Genomic DNA, 23,760 nt, shown 5'->3' on the forward strand with positions numbered 1-23,760 from the left:
ATATTTCACAACCACTTTACTTTTAACTTTTTTATTATTTAATTCTACAAATTATTAAAAAATGATTATCATGGAAATAATAGTTATGTTATTTTTATTATGTTTTGTGTTCTTTTTCTCTTAAAAGTAATCAATTAGTAATTATATCTTGGATAGCCATGTTTTATTAATCTATTTTTAATTCTAAATTGTATAAGGAATTAGTAATTATTAATGAGTAATGAAATTGTTTCCAAATTAATATTTGATTGTATGGCTTAATTCTAACCGGTAGATTTAGGGGGTGTATTCAATTAAGATTTTAATAGATTTTTAAAAAGTTAATATGTTTGATGGAATTCATAGATTTTAATGGATTTATATAGATTTCACATGAATTTTATCAGAATCCTATATGGAGTTTGTAGGACTTATATTATAGACTTTAACAGATTTTTATGGAATTCTAATGATTTTTAAATTTTTTTATATAATTTATTTTACTGTTTTGGTGAATAATATAATTTATTTTAGTAAAACAACCATACTATAAGCAGATTTTTTATTTTTATTTTTATTTATTTATTTTTATCATACCATTAGCATTGTTGAATATTTATGATATCGGACAAATTAACAAATATTAATAAATAGGCAAACACCATATACATGAATATTAATTTTAATAATATCATCCTTGAAATATTTTTAAAAAATAAAAAATTAAAAAACAACAACATTGATAAGATGAATTAAAATAAAATTAGATAAATATATCAAATAATCTTGTATCATCTCTATTATTTATCATTATATGCAAAATTTGATTTAAAAAAAAAAAAAACTCATTGCTCATTACTTTGATTTCTTGAGTTTTGGGCATCTATTCACATATTTGAAGCAATTGTAGTTCTCCATTCATTATCATTCTCTCGTTGTTGCTCTTGACTTTCAAACAGCTCCTCAAAATTATTTTCTTCAATTTCTTGTGTTAATAACGGTGATGGAGATTCATCATTTGACTCTACCCGAAACTCATCAGAGCGATATTCTTTACGATGAAAGTTGTGCAATCCTGCACAATCTAAAACTAGCTCTGTTTGTGTCTTAAATGGAAATGGAGGTGTGGACTTAAAAATTATGAATCTAGATTTGAATATACTAAATATCCTCTCAATTACATTTCTTAATGAAGAGTGACGTAGATTGAACAATTCAGCTGCAGTTTCGGAGTGACGGTCTGAACGAGAAAAATCTTGCAAATGATATCGAACCCCTAGAAATGGAGCTAAAAATTGTCGATGATTTGGAAATCCACAATCCACCAAAAAATATTTACCTAAAAATATAAGATATTAATAATTAATTCATAAACATTATTTTTGTAAAAATTAGTACATATTGAAGAATATGTATATATATAATAAAATAATCTATACCTTGTGGTACTTTAAGTCCATTCCTCCTTGATAAAACATCATGTAGCAATTTTGAATCATGAGCCGAACCCTCCCATCCACTGAGTACGTATATGAACTTTAAATCAAAGTTACAAGCTGCTAATACGTTTTGTGAAAATTTTCCATGGCAATTACGGTAGCTACTTACATCGCGACCATTTATTGTTGCTGGTATATGTGTGCCATCAATAGCTCCAATATAATCCTAAAAGAAATAATAAAATTTATAATTAACATAAACCATAAGGAGTTAGAATAATAATTACAACACTAATAATAACAAACCTATTACAATAATTATAATTATTACCAAAAAAATAAATAGGTAAAACATCCATTACTTACCTTGAATTAAGGGTAAAATCTTGTATGTTCTTTTATTTTACTTGGCACTGTAGATTTTGGTTTAACTATCATATCTGGTGCTATTGTGTTCAAGGTCCTCAAAACTTTATTGAAGTTTTTGGTCATTGTGAAATGTGATCGACTAAATGTTTCACGAGTCATGCGATAGCGAGAATTTTGACCTACGATAAGTAAAAATATTGCAAGCATTTCTTCAATGCAAATGAATCTTGTATCCTGCAAATGTGTTTTTTCTCTAATAATTTGACATAGCTTCACAAATACATCAGGATACATCCTATATAATTGTTGAAAATGTTGAGGATCTTCTTTCAATACTTTATGAATATAATTATACCCCTTAGGAGTGATTGGTCATCGAGCCGGTGGACGTTCGATATGTCCGTCACATATGCTAATCATTAGTGCATTTAATACCTCAAGTATTGCTTGTATTGCCAACAATATTAATTTAATGGTTTCATAAAATTCTCCATCTTCTTGTATATCTCTTTCTCCTACTTCTTCTCGTTCCATTTTATCTATTGATCTAAATTATAACATCAAATATTATTAGAAAAATATAAAGTGAAATAAAAATAATAATATCATGAAGGGGGAAAAAACTCTTTAATGAAAAATTCAATTCAGTACAAACTAAAAAATAAAGCAAAGAAAAAAAATTTACTTAAACAAACTAGAGAAAAATATACCAAAACTAAAAACCTATTTCATAAAATAGTTAATAATATCCAAATAGCTAAAAATATATATTTTAACACTCATTCCATATTAAATGATATCCATTGTGAGTGCTCTTCTGGTAACATCTTTAAGAATGCATCTTTGACTCCCGTTTTATGAATCAACGCAAGAGCTTTATAGCGACCACGATTATCTAAATTTGGAGTCTCTTTAATAGCATTCCAAATATCATTCTTCTTCTCTTTTTCACTAATTTTCTTTTCCCTTCTCTCCATTAGGCTACACATTCCTCGAATTTTAGTGGCAATTTTTTCAATTGAATGCAAACCATGAGAAAGTTTTTCTAGAAGATCAACTCGGGTAGCATTCTGATCAAATGAACAAATATTCCCTTCATATTCACTTCTAGTTCATTTTCTTTGAACAATATTTTTCATGCGAGCTTCTAAATTTGCATCGAACTCTAACATTGATGGTTTATTATGTCTAGGTGAAGGTGCTTGGTATGATGGATTGAGTTGAGTTTGCACATATATCTCGTTAATCTCATCATATACATAGTCATCTATCTTAACATGTGTACTTTCATCTTGTCCATAAATTCTAGCATCTATATCATCTTCTAATCCAATAGAGTTTTTTCCAATAGCAGTTCTATTCCCAACAACAATTTTCAAATCCTCAAAGTCAGCAAAAATGTCTGTTCGAAGGTATTTCTGGTTTGGATGAACTGACAAATATAAAAATAAAAAAATTAATATAATATTATGTGAGCATATAAAAATACTAAAAAATATATAAGATATAATATAAATTACATTCTTATGAAAATTTATAATCTCACCTTAAAGTAATTATTCCATATTTCATCTGTAGCAGTGAATCTTTGTATGGCTGGATCCCATCCAAAACCAGAGTTCAAATGCATAAGTTGAGAAAATGTTTGATAACGCGTTTTAAACCATTTCAATCGACTCTGATACTAAGTATAATTCTTATTACACCCAAGTGCTTCATTAAGCTTAGGAAGTATCTTGCTTTCCACAGTTAGTTTGCTAAATACACCATTACTGTCACGCCATCCACGATTAGCAACATCAACCATCAGTTCCAACAACATATTACTTTGTTGTGAGGTCCATGTGTTATATGCAGTTTTACCTTTTTGTTGTGAATCTCCCATTATAATAATGAATATCTCAATATAAAAACCATGAATAGTTGCAACTCATGCTTATATATATATATATATATATATTATAAATTAAGCATAAAATAAACAAGATCAAGATCTTCACATTCCAACTCAAACTAATCCAAACACCCATCAAAAGTATACAAGGAAGTTAGCTCAACTAATCAAGATTCTATATTTCAAAGTGAGAAATTAAAAACACCCAAAAATCAAAACATAATATCAATATTTATGTAGAGGAGGAGTCAATATATGAGATAAATTATCCACCATATCTCTGGGAAATTTTATCAAATATATTTTATGCGTATGTATATATATATATATATATTGGCAGCCACATGTATATATTGTTGATTGCATGAAGCAGTGGATAAACTTAGTTCTGTTAAGAGCTTTTTGACTAATTTTTTTTCATTTTAACATGGGACATGGACATCCTTCAAGAAATAATCAAAGCATCCAATAACATCTGTTAGCTAGGTACGAAGTAATCCAGTCTAAACAACAGCAAAAACACCCAAATGCCTTTTGCTTGTTGGAGATAATAATATCAACCTTGCCAGGCAACTAAATCAAAATACAAACCCAACTCCAATACAAACATCACGACTATATACACATGGAAAACATCTTGACCAAGAACATAGAGATTGATGATAATTTGATTCTCCTAGACAAAAAAAGCTATATCAAACATAGGCAATGGGAAGCTACATTTGCATGCATACATGGTGAACATATTCTACTATACATTTTCTTCCTAAAAAAATCCATAATCCTCACGAAAAAGTACAATAATTACAAGAATTTTCCCTAGGCAATCTCTCTATGGCTTGCATATGCTAGTTAAGAACAACCAACTACCTAGTAGCTAGTCAGAGCATGCAACAAGAAATCTAAATTTAAATAATTAACATAAAATATAGTGAACATGTATATATTAGTTACAACTAATTAATAATATTTAAAAAAAATTCCATGAATAAAACAAGAATTTTATTAATTAAAAATTACAAAGACTCCATACTCCTGAACTTCAAGACATCTTAGGTCCACACTCCCAAACTTTAAAACATCTTAGGTCCACACTCCCAAACTTTAAAACATCGTATTAGCATAGTCCACACTCCCATACTTCCAAACAGCTCAACATACTTTATCAAATTGGAGAAAGTTGAGCAGAAAAGGTTACCAAAGACCAAAAGAACAACACTCTTTTAATCGGACACCCAAACTTTTCACCAATCGGAACCTGAGATATGTTATAGAGAACAATGTACTTTGAATAACCTAATTCCCTGTCTGAATCCTAAGGCTACAAGCTGTGTATGTGTATATATATATATATATATATATATGTAAATACATAGGAGTTTATCATTAGAGCTCATGGAACTAAAAACCTCGTGTTACTCCACATTGTCTTATTTACAATTTCATTTTGGATTATACAAAGAACTAAGCACTAAGCAGCAACTTTCATATCATTGGAACCATTTATTTGTTATTTCTCCATTCCCAATATTATATTCCTCTCTCTCCCAATATTCCCCATTAACTATATATTGATGGAACCCATTCATTACAAAAAAGCAACATCTCAAATGGAGATAACAGATTTAAGGGAAATTTCACAAAAAGAATTAAACACCAACATAAATATCATCTGGCACGGCACCAGTTATTTATTAAGCCTTAAAAATTAGAAATAGCTTGTTAGAAGCCATATGAACACTAGTATTTATGGAACCATCCTCATCCTTACTAGGAGAAGTCCTAATGTATAATTTATTCTTTGTTGAAGAATATCAAACAAGATGCAATCCAAGTGTGAGATATAAATCATAAATTTTGTTTCAATTTCATAAATGATATCTTTTATAAACAGAGTGTCTCAAGATGCTAGCATGGTGTTATCCTAAGATCTTCAATGATTTGCTATTTTGCAATATTTTAGAAATTGTTGGTATGCAAAAATAGTATTTTAAGATATTAATGATAATTGATTTTCAATATCAACAATATTCATATTCATGTACGTTCTCTAGAAAGTTGAGAACTTTATTTTTGTTCTTTCTTGAGTAATATCAATTAATAGTAGAATTGTATATTTTGAACTAGAGTTCTATTTTTGAGAAATATGATTTTTTATTTTATTTTATTTTATTTTTTGCTTAAAGAGAAATATGATTAATAATGAAGAGTTTTTAGAATGCAATTTTTTCTTTTTGTGATTTTGTTTTCTAAAAGATTCTAGAGTTGATGTTATAATAGATATGGAATATAAGGGCACAGTAAACTTTGATTCTGATTCAAATACAAAATATAGTAAAATATTTTTTTTCTGTCAATATTCTTCTTACATAGCAGCAGCCAAATAATGAATACTGCTGGGTTGGAGGCTTCCTATAATCTTTTTTTTTTTTTTCCTATGTGTTTTATATATATTTAAGGAGTCAAATCAAACTTTTTATATATGTAATATTAAATAAAATTAAATCAATTACTTTTTGTTTTGACGTGGGTTGAAGGCTTCCTACAGGCTTTCTATAGTTATGTTTCTACATAGGCTTCCTACATAGGCATTCTGCAATTATGTTTCTAAATAGGCTACCCACATATATCCAGGACATCAAATCAAATTTTTATATATACTATATTAAAAAATAAATTTAAACCAATTTCTTTTCTTTTATTCTTCTTTATATTTTCCGAAGAACAACAATCTGACACATACAAAGCATAAAGAAAAAAAATAAAAATTGAATCATACTCTGAAGTAAGGAAGCAAGTGGAGAGAGCCCATAGGCAAATCCATCCGTTTTTTGTTCAGTTTCAACACAATGTCTCCTTTGGTTTTAAAATCTGATGAAATCTATGGGGTGGAGGTTAGATTTGTGAAAGCCTTGGGTATTTATATCTAGCATCTTAAAATCCAATCAAATCCATTAATTTGTAAAATCCTTCCCAAGTTAATGACTTTTTGAATACCAATAAATTTTTATAGACTTTTAAAAAGTCATAATTGAATACAATCAAATTTATATGGATTCTATAGAAATCTGAATTGAATACCATAAGATTTTAATAGATCCCATATAAATCTTAATTGAATACCTTTAGACTTTTAAAATATTTTAAAATCCATTAAAATCATAATTGAATACACCCCTTTAAAGTGTTAACATGACATATTTTGATAAACTCAAATTGAGATTCTCCAATTCTCTATAAAAGGAAAGAATCCTTGTCCAAATAGAACAGGATAGTTTTACACTCACATGTAATCCAAATTGAAAAAAAAAAAAAAATCAAATGTAGCTGAATGCCTTCTAAAAGTATAACAAATTCAATCAAATTAACAAAGTAGAAGATTGACAAAAACATACATATATAGAAATTCAATTCTCATTGTCATCGATTTAGTAGGCTTTTATAGTTGAGGTGAAAATTATGTAGTCAGCATAGAATACCCAACTACTAATCAACCACATGAATGTTAAAATCAAATCAACATACCCCCTATGTTCCATCAAGAAAAAGATGTAGAAAGCAAAATAAATAAATAAATAAATAAATATTTTCTTATTACTGTTTGTTTTTTGAGAAAGTTCTAAGAGGAAGTAACCAGACAAGATGAAGACAGAGCCTAGCTTTTCTATATAAAGAAGTTAGCTTATACATACAGTTGAGTACTAAAGCTAATCAAACTAAGACAGTTGTCAAACTTAAATAACAAATAGTACTAACTAATTAACTACTTAACTAGCCTAAAACAGATATTAAAATTGTTTGTTGCTGTCATAAAAGCTGACATGAGGAGCTGTTGCTATTGTGGAAGCTAACATGGAGTTGGTGCTGTATAAGAGATTTCAACACCCTCCGTCAAAAAGAGCACTATGTGAGTGTGATATCTTGAACAACTTTGATATCCATAACACATAGCCAGATACTACATGAAGCTTGTTTCTTAAGAAAAAATGTGAAGTTCATAAAGTTTTTGTGATAACATCAGCAGTTTACTCAGGTGCAGGAATATAAAGAATTTCTAATTCTTTATTCAAAACTTTGTCACGAACAAAGTAAATATCAAGTTCAATGTGTTTTGTTCTAGCATGAAAGACTAGATTGAAAGCAAGTGTCGCTGCACTAATATTGTCTAACCAGACAATAAAAAAAGGTAATTCAAGTTTCAATTCAGAAGCTAAATGCGTCAACCATCTAAGCTCACAAGCAATAAGAGCCAAGGCACAAAACTCAACTTCTGGATTAGAACGGACAACTACAGATTGCTTCTTAGAACTCCAACTAACAAGGCTTGGACTAAGTTGTCTAACATAACTTGTTGACAGAAAATGCTATCTCAGAATAGGTAATAGTAAGATACTGTAAGGCACCAACTATACTTCGATACAACTCAGGTTTAAGAAGAAATATCCCCATTATATAAAGACAATTGTTTAGATGAGATCATAGGAGTAGAGTAAGCTTTTGTTGTATCCATCTTAATTTTCACAATTAAATCTTGAATATATTTTGTTTGTGACATGATCAAGCCACTTTCTATCCTTTTAATTTTTAAACCAAGAAAGTAAGATAAATTTCCAATATCTTTAAGTGAAAATTCTCTATTAAGTTGAGAAATAAGAGTGGTGATGGACTCTAAATTTGAATCTGTGATAACAAGATCATCCACATAAACTAGAATGAATACATGAACTGTTGAGGTTTTGAAAATAAAAAGCGAACTGTCTGCCACAAAATTAATGAACCCACATTGAAATAAAGTTGCCTTAAGTTAATCAAACCAAGCCCGAGTAGCTTGCTTGAGACCATATAAGGCTTTATTCACCTTGCAGACATAACCAGGAAATTGAGCACTCACACATCCTTCAGATTGTGTCATATATATAGATTTTTGGAGATCACCATTTAAAAATGCATATTGAAGTCCAATTGACATATGGGTCAATTATATGATAAACCAAGGGTAAGAATTACTCGAATAGTGGTATGTTTGACCACTGGACTGAAGGTTTCAAAACATCAATCCAAATCCGGTCGTTGGAAGAAAGCGAGCACTCAACCTCACTTAGATCTTCCTTTGTTGCACCTCATAGAGAAATCACACTGGTAATAGGTCTCTTTTGTTTTTATTTGACTTCCTCCTTTCTTTAATCCGCAGGAGGTCAAATTTAGGTTGCTGTTCAAGTTAGTGAAGTTATTTCGTCGTGATTAGACCTAACAAGAACGGAATCACGCTCTGTAGGAAAACCCTAATTTTTTGTGAAAATCTTTGGCCACAAGTCTTGTTTTATATCACTGAATAGAACCATCTGCATTAAACTTGACTTGATACACCCATTGTTGCCAATAACATTCATGTTTGAAGAATAAGGAACTAAAATCCATGTATTATTATGTATAAGTGTATTAAACTTAGCATTCATAGCACTTTTCCATTCTGGATTTTATAATGCGTCCTTAACTGTACGAGGCTCTAGTATTGAAAAAGCCGAAACTTTATGACCAATTGTTGTATCTAAACCTTCCTTGGTTGAGACATACACCTTGGGCTTTATAATACCACTTTAAGAACGAGTCTGCATAGGGTGTTTATTGTGCTGAACAAGTAAATCAACGTATGTGTCAATTTCAGAAGTAATTGAAGACTCTGACTTATGAGGTTGTAATGTACCTGATTGGTTTGTTGTAGAAGTAGTAGTAGACCATTTACTCAAATCATGTAAATTCTTTTGTGACTGTGAAGATGCACCATGAGAAGTTGTTGAAGTAGAATCAAAGAAATTTATAGGAGTAGAAGACCTAGATTGAAAATTGAAAATCTCATTAGCTAGCTGACCTGTAGAAAGCATCTGTGAACCTGTTGAAGTCATAGGTATAACATTGATTTTGCATTGTTTTTTAAGATTGTCCACATAATAAAAAAAAAAAAAAGGACTTTTATACTATACAATTTTCATTTATATATATACACACACACACATATATATTGCTATCTCTTTGTGTGTGTTTAGGGTGGAAGAAGAAGGCTAAAACCCAAATCAGGTGCAAAGTTAGGTTGAGACAAATATTTCGAGCCAAATTGATGACGATGATGGCATGCAAATATACCATATTTATAGAAAATCATAATCATTTTGAAAAATTTCTGAAAATGTATAGTAGTTGGACATGCTCCTAATGCGGCGGGGAAAAAAATTAAAATAAATATGGGAATAATTATAAAGACGTTACTCTGCTCCCCACCTCTTTTTCTCTTTATCTCGTGATTACGGAATTGTATGCTCGATATGTGGCCTTGGAATTTGAAACTAAAGTTTTCCAAATAAAATTGAGAACTCACTTATGACTTGCATGCTAAGAATTGTCATGTCTACCTTGTGTTAAAAAAGTCCTAGTTGCAACCATTAAAAAGTTATTTTAATATTGTGCATTATTAAATCATTGAATTTATATTCGGTGGTAATTGCATGATAGGTGATATGATATGACGCTTGTATGTTGGGATCCATGTGATTTGTCAATAACATTTTCTCATGTTAGACAAAGGGGCTACATTTGATTTTTCATGTAACAATGAGTTTCTTTTTCTTTTCTTTTTCTTGCTGTATTTTTTTAATGGGATGAGTTTTATATTAAAAAAGATAATTTTATATTCCCTTTTAAAAGAAATGTCATTCAGGTATATCACCATTTGAGGCAAATTGATGATATATTTGAATAATTATTATTTTAGAGTAAAATATTCATTTTACCATTATCTACCAAGAGACAAGCTATATCATATATTTACAATAATAATAATAATAATATAATTATAGGATATAAAATGGTTAAAATCCATTTGGAGGCTTTCGAACATCTTCAATCCATTGCACCAAAATAGTACAAAAGTCACATGAAATACTAATTTTTTTCCAACCTGTTAAACCATTTTTAACTTTAAAAAAAATATATATTTATATATATATATATATATTCTTTTTATATTCTTTTTTATATAGTTTTTATATATATATTTTTTGATTTCCAACTTTTATCTACTTCATCTATGTTAGTCTTTAAATTTAGTTTGAATATTATGTGATTTTACTTGATATCATTAAAAATTTTAACATTACCATTGTTATATTGTAAATTAACATATTGTATTATTTACATATTAATTTTACTCTATATAAAATTAAAAATATAGGATGAATGTAAGATTATTATTTTTTAACCAAAAAGTAATTGATTTTGTTTGGGGTAAAAATTATAATTGTTATAATATTAGAGGTTGTTTTTTGTAAATTTTAAAAACTTAAATAAAATTTTTTTTAAAAAAAGAAAAGACATAAACAGTAAATTAGTAGATGAACAGTAATACATCAAATTTAATGCATGTTCATCCACGCTAAAATGGTAAAAGATTTGATGCATCAATTGTACCAAAATTGACGAAGCAGCATAGCGCAGTGGTAAGGCGCTGCTACTTGCGCCCAAGAGGCGCGAGTTCGAGTCATCTTGGGGTGCCCGGGGGGCGGGGAATATTCAAAAAAAAAAAAAAAAAAATGGTAACAAAATTTGTGTATTCGCACCAAAATGGTGGAGGGTTGGAGATGGTCTGAGTTTGCCAACTTGCAGTTTCCTGCTTTTAAAATTAGAGATTTACAGTAACTCCAGGCCTTGGGATTGCTGAGCAAAGTGTCTGTCACTCATCCATTTCACCATACAAAATAAAATAAAATAAAATGCAGGGCTAAGTCAAAGTGTTTCTTAACATGTATAATATTTGTAATAAAGAAAATGCAGATTATATTTGTATTTCTTCTAGTGTTTGGCTGGGCCAAGTTTTGGGCTGACCTGAAGCAGGTTTAAGGGTTATGAAGATGAGGGCATTTATTGTTGGCCCAAACATTTTCTATTGTAAAGAACCGGATTGAACATATTCAATTAGAAATTTGAATACCTGCAAAATAAAAATAATAATAAAAAATTTGAACATTTTAAACATTCCATGGAAAACAAAAAATGGATACTAAAAAGCTTATTAATCAACCAGGAAAATATTTAGCATACATCAAAACTGCAGTTTTAATCGATTCTATATGATGTGAACCTGACTTTATATATTTTGGTAGAAAAAATTGGACATATATAATATCTAGTTATTCGTAAAAGTCATTTGAATGGAGATTTAGTTGATTAACATAATAGTCAAGTCCTCTATTATTGGTATTTTTTAAAAAAAAAAAAATTTGGTCATTATAACACAGTGAAGTTCAAAACTGTCAGTTTAGTTAACCCATAATGGGAGAGAAACCAGATTTACAAAAAAGAAAAAAAGAAAAATGAAAGTGAAAAAGGAGGTCCATAATATAAAAGATGCTAACATTTTCTTCCAGGAAAAGTTAGCCGTTACATTCCCTCCAAATTCAAATTTCCAATTTTTCTTTTTTTTTTATTTTTTTTATTTTTTGAAGTAGTTCCTTAAGAAATCTCTTTTTGCAACAAACGACTCATTCTTTCCTTTACAAAGACGAAACAGTGAGAAGAAGCACATCCAATCCAAGATGGAGAGAAAAACAGCATTGCTCTTCTCAACACCCAAAAGCCATTCTTTCTTTTGTGTACGTATCATTGCTTATATATGTTTGCTCATTTTGATTCCAACAGCTGACCTCACAAAACCCAAAATTCGATCTTTTAACGAAAACCCCTTTTTGAATTCTCACCATCAATTGAATCGCTTATGTCTTTAAGCCCAACTCGTCTCGGCAACAATGGCGGCAGCGGCAGCGGCACCGGAACCTACCAGCTTTACTGGTGCTACCAGTGCCGTAGAGCGGTCAGATTAGCCCCTAACACCAACCCTTCCGAGATCCTTTGCCCTCGTTGCTTCGGCCATTTCCTCTGCGAAATGGATGCAGAAAGGCCCAGTAGGATTGTCGATTTCACCGATTTCGATCTCTCTCCGGGAGCTCGATTACTCGGAGCGCTGACCCTAATGCTTGATCCTCGGATAAGGAGAGGCTTATTTGGAGATCCGGAGACGGAACAGGAAACAACCAGTCCGTTGTTCCGGAGGCGACAAACCCAAGAAGGTGCAGATGCTCGGGATCCAGAAGCTCAAATATTTCAAGGAGCACCTCCGCGGTCGAGAAGGCGGCAGCGGCGAAACCGGAGCTTCGACGGGACGAATTGGGTCCGGGAAACCACCATGGAAGAAAATGAAAACCAACCTGGGGCGTGGATTCTACTAAGACCCCTGGATCCTTCTAACCCTTTCTCGCCCATTTTCAGTCGGGAAAATTCCCGAACACCTGGTGTGGATCCCAGAAACTACTTTTTCGGACCGCGTTTAGATGAACTGACCGAGGAACTGACGCAGAACGACAGACCGGGACCCCCTCCGGCACCGGAATCGGCAATCGGTAAGATTCCGACTGTGAAAATCATTGAGGCGCATCTGAAAAATGACTCGCCGCAGTGTCCGGTTTGCATGGAGGAGTTCAAGGTGGGTGGTGAGGCAAAAGAATTGCCATGCAAACACATATACCATTATGACTGTATTGTTCCTTGGCTGCGACTTCACAATTCTTGCCCTGTCTGTCGGCACGAGTTGCCGGTATCGCCAGGTTAATCCACATTCGCACCCTGATTCCACTCCTTCTCGACCCGGACCTGGTTAGTTTTGATTTGAATTCCATTGTATATTTTTTTATTATTTCCAATTATGGGTGTGTTTTGCAGTGTGGTTTTTTTACAAGTCCTTTTATTCTAGCATTTTTATCAAATACTACTTTATATAAATAAATAAATAATAATAATAATAATAATAAAACACCACCAACACCTACAGCAAATAAATGCTTGATAAGATGTCATCGGTCAATTCAATCAATTCAATTGATTATGTTGCTTTAATGGTTGAGTATGGAAAATATAAATTCAAGTAGTAAAGATTTTTAAATAGTTTATAAATTAGATGAATTGTAAAAAAGAAAAAATGTCATTGACAAATTGGGTCTGAAATTGCTTAGTTCAATTTTCATTTTTAATATGTCAAGCATTAGGCCGATAAGATCTATTGAGAGTCCCATTATTTTCAAATAATAATAATAATAATAATAATGTTTCAATAAAAACATAAAGCACTTTTTGTTTTGTAAAAACACAAATGTTGGTGTTTCTCCTAAAAGCATTTTATGGTGAAGCACTTCTTCAAATTTTGCCAAACACGTTTGTCAACGGCTTATTTTGTTCTCTCAAATTAGTATTATGAGCTAACTCAAAATATTTTGTAAGCCGAAGAAAGTCTTGCCAATAAAAATTTATGCTTTTTTTGATCATTAAGTTTTAGTTTTTGATATTCTGAAATGGGTGTTCGACATATATAAATTTTTCATCTAAATTTATTTTGGCTTTTTCTTTCAACAGCTGCTAGCTCATGGCGGCATTCTTGCTACATTCTTTAGCACTTTGTATATGGATGACATTTGTATGGACTTTTATGGTTGAAATCTTTGTTAGGATCACTTTAAGATTTTATACTACTATTTCTGGCCTCACTCTTGGGAGGGTTACTGTGGAGATTGACCTTATCGATTTATCATTGAATTATTCTGTACGAACCCTCTTTTCCCTTTCTACAATTCTCTTCCAGTTTTATTACAATGAATTATTATAATTATTAATTTTTCCCTTAATTTAAAAACATGAACCCTTTTTTATTTTTATTTTTGTGTGTGTGTGTGTGTGTAACTTGCTTTTTCTGATTTTTCATGCTCTCGTCGTATAAAATTTCAATAAGGTAGGCTAACTAGATTTCCATGACTGCGCGTTTTGCAGGAGTGTAGCTGATTCTTCACCTAATCTCGGCCTAAAGCATGCTTGGGAAAACTCAAAAAGGGCGTTCTCAGTGTTCTGAGAGATGCTCTAATTCATGCAAAACACGTAAAAAATAAATAAATAACTAAACAAAAAGAAAAGTAGATGTTCTTTTATATGCCTATGAAAATGTACAGTACATTATTATGCAATAATTCAAAGTTAGAGAATTATTTGTAATTTCATTCATACATTGTGTTTCGAAGCAACTGACAATCAACATCTAATCATCAATTGATAATTAGAAAAACTCGAAAATAACACGAAGTTATTCAACTCACCATCCAGAGTTTCTCATGCAATCATAGAAGCTAAAATAGATGACAAATGGATGAGGAGGTAACTAGCAATCAAGCTCGCTATCCAGAAAGTTTTTACCAGTAGCATTGAAGTAAATTATAAAGAAAGCCACTTACAAGGTAATTAACCATTGACCGGTATGGAAAATAGTATCAACAATCTAAAAATAATACATCTATCAAATTATATCAACTAAAAATTAGAACATTGAACAGTATATCTCCATACCCTCTCTGCCGCCTTTTTCTTTAAATTTTTTTTTTTTTTCCCTCCTCACTTTGGGGTGGGAAAGGGAGACCCAATAATCCTCATCAAAAACTTTGCCTGGGAGAAGAGTGAATGCCAGCATGAAATCCTTCTGTATATGCAGTGTTCTTGAATGTCATCTACAACAGAGACAATCTCATGTTTGTAAAATCATGCTATTAATTCTTAGAGAAGAAATTCATCAACAAGTGAAGTTAGAAACTCACAGTGGTACTGTTCAAATCCGAGCTAAGACGGCTTCTGATAATATTAGATACTACAGTTCCCAGCTGTCCTCCATGTTCCTTGATAGTCTCTTCAGTTATCTGTATGACTTCATATCATGGACCCAAGCCTTGTACTGCCAAAATTGAGGGTAAAAAAGGAGAATAATATTCTACTAACCTCTTTAAGCAACAGCTGAGATGTTTTATCCAGTATTGATTCCACAAATGCCTCAACATTTGTTGTCGAGGCAGATGGATTTGCACTTTTGACTGCTTTATCCTTCGCATTTTTCACACTAGAGGATGGCTTTGATGGATTCGCTACATTAGCAAGAGATTTTATAAGCTTCACCCATCCATAGCTAAAATTATTATGTAGATGTTTGACTTGATCAGCTATGTAAAAAAAGGAGAATGGTTGATCTGATTGTTTACAAATTGAGAACGTCATTACATTCTTTTTAACTTGGCAAGTTCAGATCATTTGACCTATGCACCACCCTCAAGTTTATTACCTAAATAGATTTGACAAAATGGTTTTTGATAATGAATTCTTTAACGTACAACACCAATTTAGAAATGACCCAAACCCTAAAATCAATACCTTCTAAATTTAACATGGCCAATACCAGTTGGCCACAAGGCCCATCGGCATTATGGTCAGGATCGTAGGATGAATTAGGAATTACTGAATTTTTGTTTCCTAAAAAAATACAGGCAAAAGAGTGGCAATTTTCTGTAAATTGAAATGCATATGGAAATTTGCCAAAAAATTTACCAGTGACTTTAGCGGTGTTGGCACCAGAAGAGGACACAGAGCAGTTTGTTGATGTTGCATTTTCTGAAGGATCAGAGAAAACTGTGCTACTCGTTGGGACAAGAGCAGCAAGATCAGGAGGTTGGTCTTTTCCTACCGAAGGGCTAGCCTGCAAAAATATAATTACATTGTATGAAATAGTCACATATCATTTAAAACTCACCAAAGAAAATCTAAATCACCTCCAAGTCTACATATGTGGGGTCTCTCCCAACAGATTTAAGAAACTTGTCAAGACCAGAGACATTGAGAGCTGGAATAGAAATACAACAAAGGGATCAGGGAGAATATTTACTTACAAAGCTCTCAGAAAGACAAATAAAGGTAAAAATAATAAACATCATAGAGGTGAAAGAGGTTTCAAATAATGAAGATTGATAAAAGGAAAAGCCATTTGATCAGGTAAATTAAGAGCAAATAAGAATCCATTAATGACGAGCATAAAAATTTCAGCTGAGTATATATGGAGGTTGAGATTTGTATAAAACAAATGAAAATATTAATTTCACAGTCAGGAATTTTCCTACTTACAGATTGACATATCATTTGATAGTGGGTGAAAGAAGCAGTATTCCTGACTTTTAAACCCTTGATCTAACAACAGAGCGACGAGTCTTCCAAAAAAAGAAAAATGGATAAGAACATGAACGTAGGAAAAAGGCAAAAGGTCAAAGAGATTTTATCACATAAGATGTTAACATCAATTCTTCAATGAGCATGAGGAGATTATGCTTCATAATTTTTAATGAATCAAGAAGAAGAAGTCATGAATGAGCTAAAGGGCATACACCAACGTTATAAATTATTGCATCTAAGTAGGAGAACAATAAAAAAAACAAAAAGGTCCAATCACTAAAAAGCAAAGAATTCATTTGCAAAACAGATAAAGGAACAAGTTAATTATTTAATAGGCCTGTAAGATTTGCTTGCTACAGCATTATATCTTTTTTTTTTTTTTTTTTAAATGTATTTTTTATATAGTAATAAACATGTATGAAATGGTATCAATCAAAAGAAATTTGGTCTGCTATAGATTCAAGCTACAAATGCAACTAACGATAATGTATGAAATGTTATATCAAGAGCAGAAATAAATAACACCCGATGCAATAAGCAAGTGAAGATCAATACCTAGCTGATTCATTCACCAAAGCAAATGGTGTGACGCAACCCAGTGGCACCTTGCAGATAAAATTACAAGAAAAGGAATCAGAAGGCAATTTAGATTACTTGTAAGAATTATAAATGCTTATCAGTTGTTTGTCAAAAAAGATATGTCTAAATTGAAAATCACTCAATTCGTATAATGCAAATCACTCAAAGAAGGTGCTACAAGGATGATAACACTCAGGAAGAGAAAGTAGCAACTGATTGCACCTATTTAGATGGAAACCGTAGACAACCGAAAACCACCCTACGCAAATAAGAAAAACCAATTTTAAACCAGAAAATTAAAAAAATAAAAATAAAAAAGGTCTTGAAAGAATGACAAATTTATGAGGAACAGGTATTATGCTACAATATTCAAATCATATTGACATATAACTTAAAGTTTAGACCCTCCAATGCATTAAATTTTTTACTTGAAGAAAGCAAGTATCGTTATCAGGATATCTGCTGACACGGACATATCATTCTTAGTTTGGTGAAACTGTTAGTTTCAAGCCAAAGTGGATTATAGGCAAACACAGACCTGAAGTACTTCTCCCAATGCTTCTTCAGGAGCCATTCTCAAACCTCCTTTTCCCAATCCCAGTCTTGTTGATAGAACTGCTCAGTTTTGAAGGCACCAATAACTCTTAAAAATATTGAGAAGCATATAAAGATGACCGAAATCCATTTATATGACAGCTAAAACACAAATGGTTGACATCTCAAAACTTCATCTATAATAAAGTTAATAATTTGTGCTTTGCTCCCCACCTCTTTTTCTCTCTATCTTTATGGTTATGGCATTTTGTGGCCTTGGAATTTTTTTTTTTTTTTTAATCAAAAGATGTGCCTTTTTTTTTTTTTTTTTTGGTGAATAAAGTTGTGGCTTTGGAAGATGAAACTAAAGTTTTCCAAATAAAATTGAAAACTCTATGAGGAAAAAATCTTAGATACAAGTTTATTAGATGATATAATATAACAAATTAATTATAATTATATAATTAATAAATATTTTATAAAGCTTATATATTTTAATTTAATGTTGTGCATCACTAGAAAAATAAAATTATAATTTCATGTATGTTGATATAGTACAGCGTTTTTTTTTTTTTTTTTTTTTTGAATAATATGGCGTAGTGGCTGTATAAGGTCCATGTTAACTTGTCAATAGCATTTTCTTATTTTGGACAAGGGTCCTACAATATGATCCTTCATGTAACAACGAGCTTCTTCTTCTTTATGAGATGAGTATCATATAAAAAGAGATAATTTTATTTTCCATTTTTAAAAAAAATGTCATTGGCATATCACCCTTTGAGGCAAATTAATGATATTTTGTTAAAAAAAAATATATTTGAATATTATTAGTTTAGAATAAAATTTAGACTATAACCATATTTTTTTATTTTTTTCTGTTCATGTTCGAATCATTGGTAAGTCGACGTTAATTATAAAAAAAAAAAAAAAATACAAGCTATATGCTATAAAATGGTTAAACTCCATTGGGTGGTTTCTTGAACTTAACCACTTGTAGTTTTCTGCTCATAAAATCAGAGATTTACAGAAACTCCAGGCATTGGGATTGTTGAGTAAAGTTTCTAGTACACACCCACTTCACCATATGAAAAAAAAAGAAAAAAAAAAGGAAAAAAAAATTGATCCAGGGCATAGTATTTCTTAACATGCACGAAACATTTGTATGTCTTCTGGAGTGTGGCCCAGGCCTAAGATAAAGATGGTTTCAGGCTCATGAAGCGGACTGCAAATTTTGTTGGACCAACTGTGTGTGCATGTGTTGGGCTTTGGGCCTAATAGAGATGGTAATTCTTCTTGGGTTTTTTCGAAAAATAGCCACTTTACAATTTCATTTTAGAAAAATAGCAAAAAAATTTTTTTTTTTTTAAAAAAACCACCTTTTAATACATCAGGACCAAAATACCCTTTTATACTTTTTTTTTGGGTCTATTTTCTCTACCGAAATGCAACTTTGTTTTAGTTTGTTGTTTTTGGTTTTTTTTTTTTTCCTCCATTCCCTTTTCCTTTCGAAACAAAACTAGGGTATAAAAACAAAGCTTTCCTTTTCCCTTTAGAAACACACCAGCAGCGCCATTTTCACTTCAAGCAAAAAACACACCAGCAGCATCATTTTTCCTTTCCCTTTAGAAGCAGCGTCATTTTCCCTTTCCCTTTAGAAGCACAGCAGTAGCGCCATTTTCCCTTTTCCTTTAGAAGCAGCGCCATTTTCCACGAATTGGCAGAACAATGGCGGAAGATTGGCGGAAAACTGGCGGAAAATTGGTGGAAAATTGGAGGAAAACTGGCGGAAAAGCAGAAAATTGGTGGAAATTTTGCGAAAACTGACAAACTGGAGGAAATTGGCGGAAGTTCATCTTTTTCACCAAATTTCCTCTGTTTTTACTGTTTTTCGCGATTTTTTAGTTTTACACAAAATTTCTCCCATTTTCAAACCATATGCCACCTAAGTATCTTTAAAATCACATATAACATCTCATAAATTAATTTCTTGCATACCCATATCAAATAAAAAGTTTAAAAAACCCTAAACTAATAAAACTTACAAGAAAAAAGAGAAAGAGAAAAAACAAAAAAAAACACATATTTCCTTACTTTCATCTAATAAGAAAAAAGATAAAATTTTTTTACCTGATTTTAGTTTGAGATATGAGAAAATACAAAAAAATGAGAGTGAGAGGCGATGAGATGCAAAGAGTGACCTTAGAGAAACCCCACGAACGGCTGTGTAGAAACCCCACGAACGGCTGTGTAGAGGAAGAAAGGAAAGGGTAAAAAAAAAATCTTTTGCGTAATTTTCAATTTTATCAAGGGTATTTTTGTCCCAAGGTGGCTAGTTTTAAAAAAAAAAAAAAATTTACTATTTTTCTAAAATGGAGTTATAAGGTGGTTATTTATCGAAAAAACCCATTCTTCTTGCTTACTAATATCCAATTTTTGAGTAAGAACCTGTAGGTCCATTGACTAACACCTTCCTCCAATGCTTTGAAAAAGGATATGGTCAGTAAAGTAGTAGTATTATATTTTTTATTTTAATGCTAAACATAGCCTGTCCCTTATAAATGAATACATTTTGCTTTATGAAAAATGAAAATGAATCCTTTGCAGAATTTTGTAATATAGATGGAAAGATGAATAACATATGAAACATGAAAACAAAAACAATTTTGCCTTTAATCGCTATCAATTAAAGCATTGTTTAATTTGTTGTTGGACAATAATATGCCCTAAAAGAGGCTTTTGAGATTTTCTGAAATGAAGCTGTTGCTGGAAGTTCAGGTGCAGAGGTACTTGCTGCATTTTGTGATAATATCCTCAATAAGGTTTGGGGAGTGAAGAAGATGAGTTTTTCTTTTTATAATTTCCATGCTACATTTCTTATTTTGTATAAGCTTAGATATATGTGGTCCAAATGTGGGTGGTCAGTTTATGTCAAAGATGGAGGGGATGGTATGCTGACCTTTTGTCATTTGACATGCCATTTCTTGTGCCTTTTATATGTTCACTGTGTTAATTTCAGGCATCTTTATTATATTCTAGTAGGTCACAAATTTGACTCTGCATTGGGACAAACAGACCAACTTTCGATAGGTTAGTGGGATCGGAGTGGAGAACTTTTATGTAACTCTTGGATGCCATTAATTATTAACAATTAAGATAAAAACCATAATATCTCTTATGAAGTACAAAATATGGGCAATTAATTGTGGGTTTTATTAAAAAATCTATAATTGTTCTAACAACGCTTTCAAAAAGAAAAAAATAAATTTATAATTATATTAATAAGATGATTATCTTTTCATTTTTTTTTTCAAAATTTACTAACTATATTTAAACAAATTCTTTTTCCACAAACAATAATATTATTGAATTCTTTTTAATTAAAAGCTTATAAGAACTATTTTATAGAAAATATGCTTCAAGTTAAAGATTCAAAGGTATTTTCTTAGTTTCTTAGTAAAAAATAAAAAATAAAAAACATTTATTTTCACGCCCTCAATAAAAGACATGCTCCTAATCAATCTCACTTGAGCGTAATAAGACTTCAGTCTTCATGAAGACGGGTGTGATGAGCATATATTATTTGTTGCTTAATATAAGTAAATAACCATATTTTTATAATATCATATATGATTAAGTCAGCTGGCTGAGATGAAATTTAAATTAAATCCCAATTTTTTTTACTATGCAATCGAAATTATTAATTAGCAGTCTTGATCAACTACAAATATCACACCAACTTAAGATGACAACTCATACCAAATTATTCATCAAATATAAAGATTAGTGATACTAAACAGTTGGACCACATATATCTAAGCTTGTTCTCCTTAATTAACCCTGTATGAATACGCATTCCACGCTTTGATGTGATGTGAGGATTACTCAATTCTGCAAAAGTCACAATTACCCGATGCTTTACGTAATAGTGCATAGATTTCTAGATAAAAATTGTGCCACTCTTGGATTACTAGATAAAAATTTGAACTTTTTACTAGAATAAAAACATAAATATATGAATCTATTCTTTTATATATTTTTTGTCCATTTATTTTTCAGTTTCTAAAGTGGAAGTTGTTACAAGGAAAATAATAAATATATTTCTGTTGTGGAGTGAAATTATTCAATTTATACAGATTAGCCACAGCAATTATGGTGGTATCAATTCCTGTGGTTTATTTAACATGGACTTCAAGATGCTTTGCTATTCTAGCATGGATGTTCTGTAGTGAGCATAATATTAAGAAATTAGGCATTCAATTTTTTCTTAAATATAATTCTTAAAAAATACTGGTTTGGATCCTAAACATATAGGTGGCTGATATAATTGTTCCACAGCCCTCTAATTCCTGTGATTTATTTTTTGGGTTTGATAATGAAAACTGGGAGGTTTCTAGATCCCGTTGAATGCCGAGCGATGATGATTTGGGTTCTATTCAGTATGTTGGGCATTGATTTACTAAAACCGCCAAATTAACTTCGGTGATCAGGTACTTGGGAAGTTGGCATTGGCTGGGGGACTAGACTTCATGGTTGTGAAGGAAGTCCTGATCAAGAAGGTGGAAAATGGTATGTATGGGACTGTCATTTTTTATGCTGCATTGAGGAGCATCAATGCTAGTCCTTCTGGTCAAGGACTGTTGACTGTTGACTGTTGGCTGCTGAAAGTGCAGGCAATTGAGAATCAGACTTGTGGGAGTTTACTCTCTTAATTGTGGGCCAATTCTAGCCATAATGGCAAGCTCTTCATGGTCATGGAAATACTGCTTTTAAACTCTTTGATGAAATGAGAGCGAACCACATTAGGCCAGACCATACAACATCCATCGGCCTGCTCAGTGCCTCCAGTTATGCAGGGTTGTCAACTCTTTGGCTCCATGGAAACAGGACCTTAAAATCACCCCCCAAAAAAAGAGCATTACGGTTGCATGGTTGATCTTTTAAGTAGAGTCAGGCTTCTTGATAGTACATTCTAGTGATCAAAAGCATGCCATTTGAACCAGGGGAGTCTATAATGGGTGTTTTGCTTACTGCTTATGTCATTCAAAGAGACCTTATAAGGCTAATATCAACCAAGGCTGATTGCTTGAGTGACGGGGGAATATATGATGTTTTCCAATTTGTATGCATCTTGTGGGAAATGGAAAGTAGATAGTTTACTTTGTGGACTTAGACACATTAGAGTGATGCTAACGGTAACCGGGGATGGAACCGGGATTGTCAAGCGGGGTAGAATGGAACTAGAATTGTCAAGTGGGGGCCGAGATTTACATTACTTCTAGTAAATATAAATATAATATATATATATATATATATATATGTATATATGCATATATACATATATTAAGTAATTCCATTGAAATCTTTCCATTTGATCATGCATATATCAATATTAAATAAACTATTTATAAATTAATTTTTTCTTAAAAATCAAAATACAAGTTTATATTCTTTGAAATCATAAAACTCATTTATAGTTAAATCAATATTTAATATTTTTTTTCACAATTTTCTTTTCAAAATATAAAATCAACGAAAAACCAAAAAAAATTGACATGTTCTATTAATCTTTTTATGCTTATTGGATACTTAGAAAAAACAAAAAGCAAAGAAAAGAAAAGAAAACGTTATGTGTACTCATCTAAAGACATATGATTAGACTTATGAATTGTAATTGATAAAAAAAAAAAAAGAACAAAAAAGTTACCTTATTTCCTTGACAGTCAATTCCAATATGTTTCTATTTTGTTATTCCACCTTATTGAGTATTAATGAATATTTGTGTATTATGATAGAAAGAAGAAGGTTCAATTTTCCAGTAACGTTACAGATATCAAAATGTTCACTAAATTTATTTACCAGATAATAAGTGTTAGAATACTTTGGAATAATATATTTATA

At 31.2% G+C, this 23,760-nt stretch overlaps 3 protein-coding genes across 5 annotated transcripts; 1 reads left to right on the forward strand and 2 right to left on the reverse strand.

Moving 5' to 3' along the window:
* Positions 1-866: 866 nt before the first annotated feature.
* On the reverse strand, positions 867-3,672 carry LOC132803756 (uncharacterized). Its single transcript, XM_060817270.1, has 4 exons — positions 3,492-3,672; positions 3,020-3,219; positions 1,448-1,644; positions 867-1,317 (listed from the first exon to the last, which is right to left on the reverse strand). The coding sequence occupies exons 1-4, from the start codon at positions 3,670-3,672 to the stop codon at positions 867-869; spliced, it is 1,029 nt and encodes a 342-aa protein (XP_060673253.1).
* An 8,403-nt stretch (positions 3,673-12,075) lies between these two features.
* On the forward strand, positions 12,076-14,818 carry LOC132803662 (probable E3 ubiquitin-protein ligase RHC1A). Of its 3 annotated transcripts, none has more exons than XR_009638870.1 (3): positions 12,076-13,380; positions 14,134-14,320; positions 14,545-14,818. XR_009638870.1 is itself a non-coding variant. In XM_060817001.1 (2 exons), the coding sequence occupies exon 1, from the start codon at positions 12,446-12,448 to the stop codon at positions 13,334-13,336; it is 891 nt and encodes a 296-aa protein (XP_060672984.1). In that variant the 5' UTR covers positions 12,077-12,445; the 3' UTR covers positions 13,337-13,380; positions 14,545-14,818. The 3 variants fall into 3 exon arrangements, 1 of the variants encoding a protein (XP_060672984.1); XR_009638871.1 differs by having other exon boundaries at positions 14,227-14,320; XM_060817001.1 differs by lacking the exon at positions 14,134-14,320 and having other exon boundaries at positions 12,077-13,380.
* A 125-nt stretch (positions 14,819-14,943) lies between these two features.
* On the reverse strand, positions 14,944-18,024 carry LOC132803663 (uncharacterized). The gene is made up of 8 exons (XM_060817002.1): positions 17,867-18,024; positions 17,305-17,354; positions 16,705-16,787; positions 16,356-16,426; positions 16,135-16,282; positions 15,535-15,677; positions 15,357-15,455; positions 14,944-15,269 (listed from the first exon to the last, which is right to left on the reverse strand). Exons 1-8 carry the CDS (start codon positions 17,900-17,902, stop codon positions 15,195-15,197), a joined length of 705 nt encoding a protein of 234 aa, XP_060672985.1. The 5' UTR covers positions 17,903-18,024; the 3' UTR covers positions 14,944-15,194.
* Between the last annotated feature and the right edge of the window lie 5,736 nt (positions 18,025-23,760).

This window comes from Ziziphus jujuba, chromosome 5 (assembly GCF_031755915.1).
Source record: "Ziziphus jujuba cultivar Dongzao chromosome 5, ASM3175591v1".
Classification (NCBI taxonomy): Eukaryota; Viridiplantae; Streptophyta; class Magnoliopsida; order Rosales; family Rhamnaceae; genus Ziziphus; species Ziziphus jujuba.

Excerpts from the sequence above, each read along its gene's own strand:
- LOC132803662 (XM_060817001.1), top strand. The coding sequence starts at position 12,446 with ATGTCTTTAAGCCCAACTCGTCTCGGCAACAATGGCGGCAGCGGCAGC.
- LOC132803756 (XM_060817270.1), bottom strand. The coding sequence starts at position 3,672 with ATGGGAGATTCACAACAAAAAGGTAAAACTGCATATAACACATGGACC. Across the intron at positions 3,220-3,491 it reads GCTTAATGAAGCACTTGGGT|TTCATCCAAACCAGAAATAC; the intron begins GTAATAAGAATT and ends TATATTTGTCAG. Across the intron at positions 1,645-3,019 it reads ATGAGATTAACGAGATATAT|GATTATATTGGAGCTATTGA; the intron begins GTGCAAACTCAA and ends TATTTCTTTTAG.
- LOC132803663 (XM_060817002.1), bottom strand. The coding sequence starts at position 17,902 with ATGGCTCCTGAAGAAGCATTGGGAGAAGTACTTCAG. Across the intron at positions 16,427-16,704 it reads ATCAAATGATATGTCAATCT|CTCTCAATGTCTCTGGTCTT; the intron begins GTAAGTAGGAAA and ends TTTCTATTCCAG. Across the intron at positions 15,456-15,534 it reads CTCAGCTGTTGCTTAAAGAG|ATAACTGAAGAGACTATCAA; the intron begins GTTAGTAGAATA and ends GAAGTCATACAG.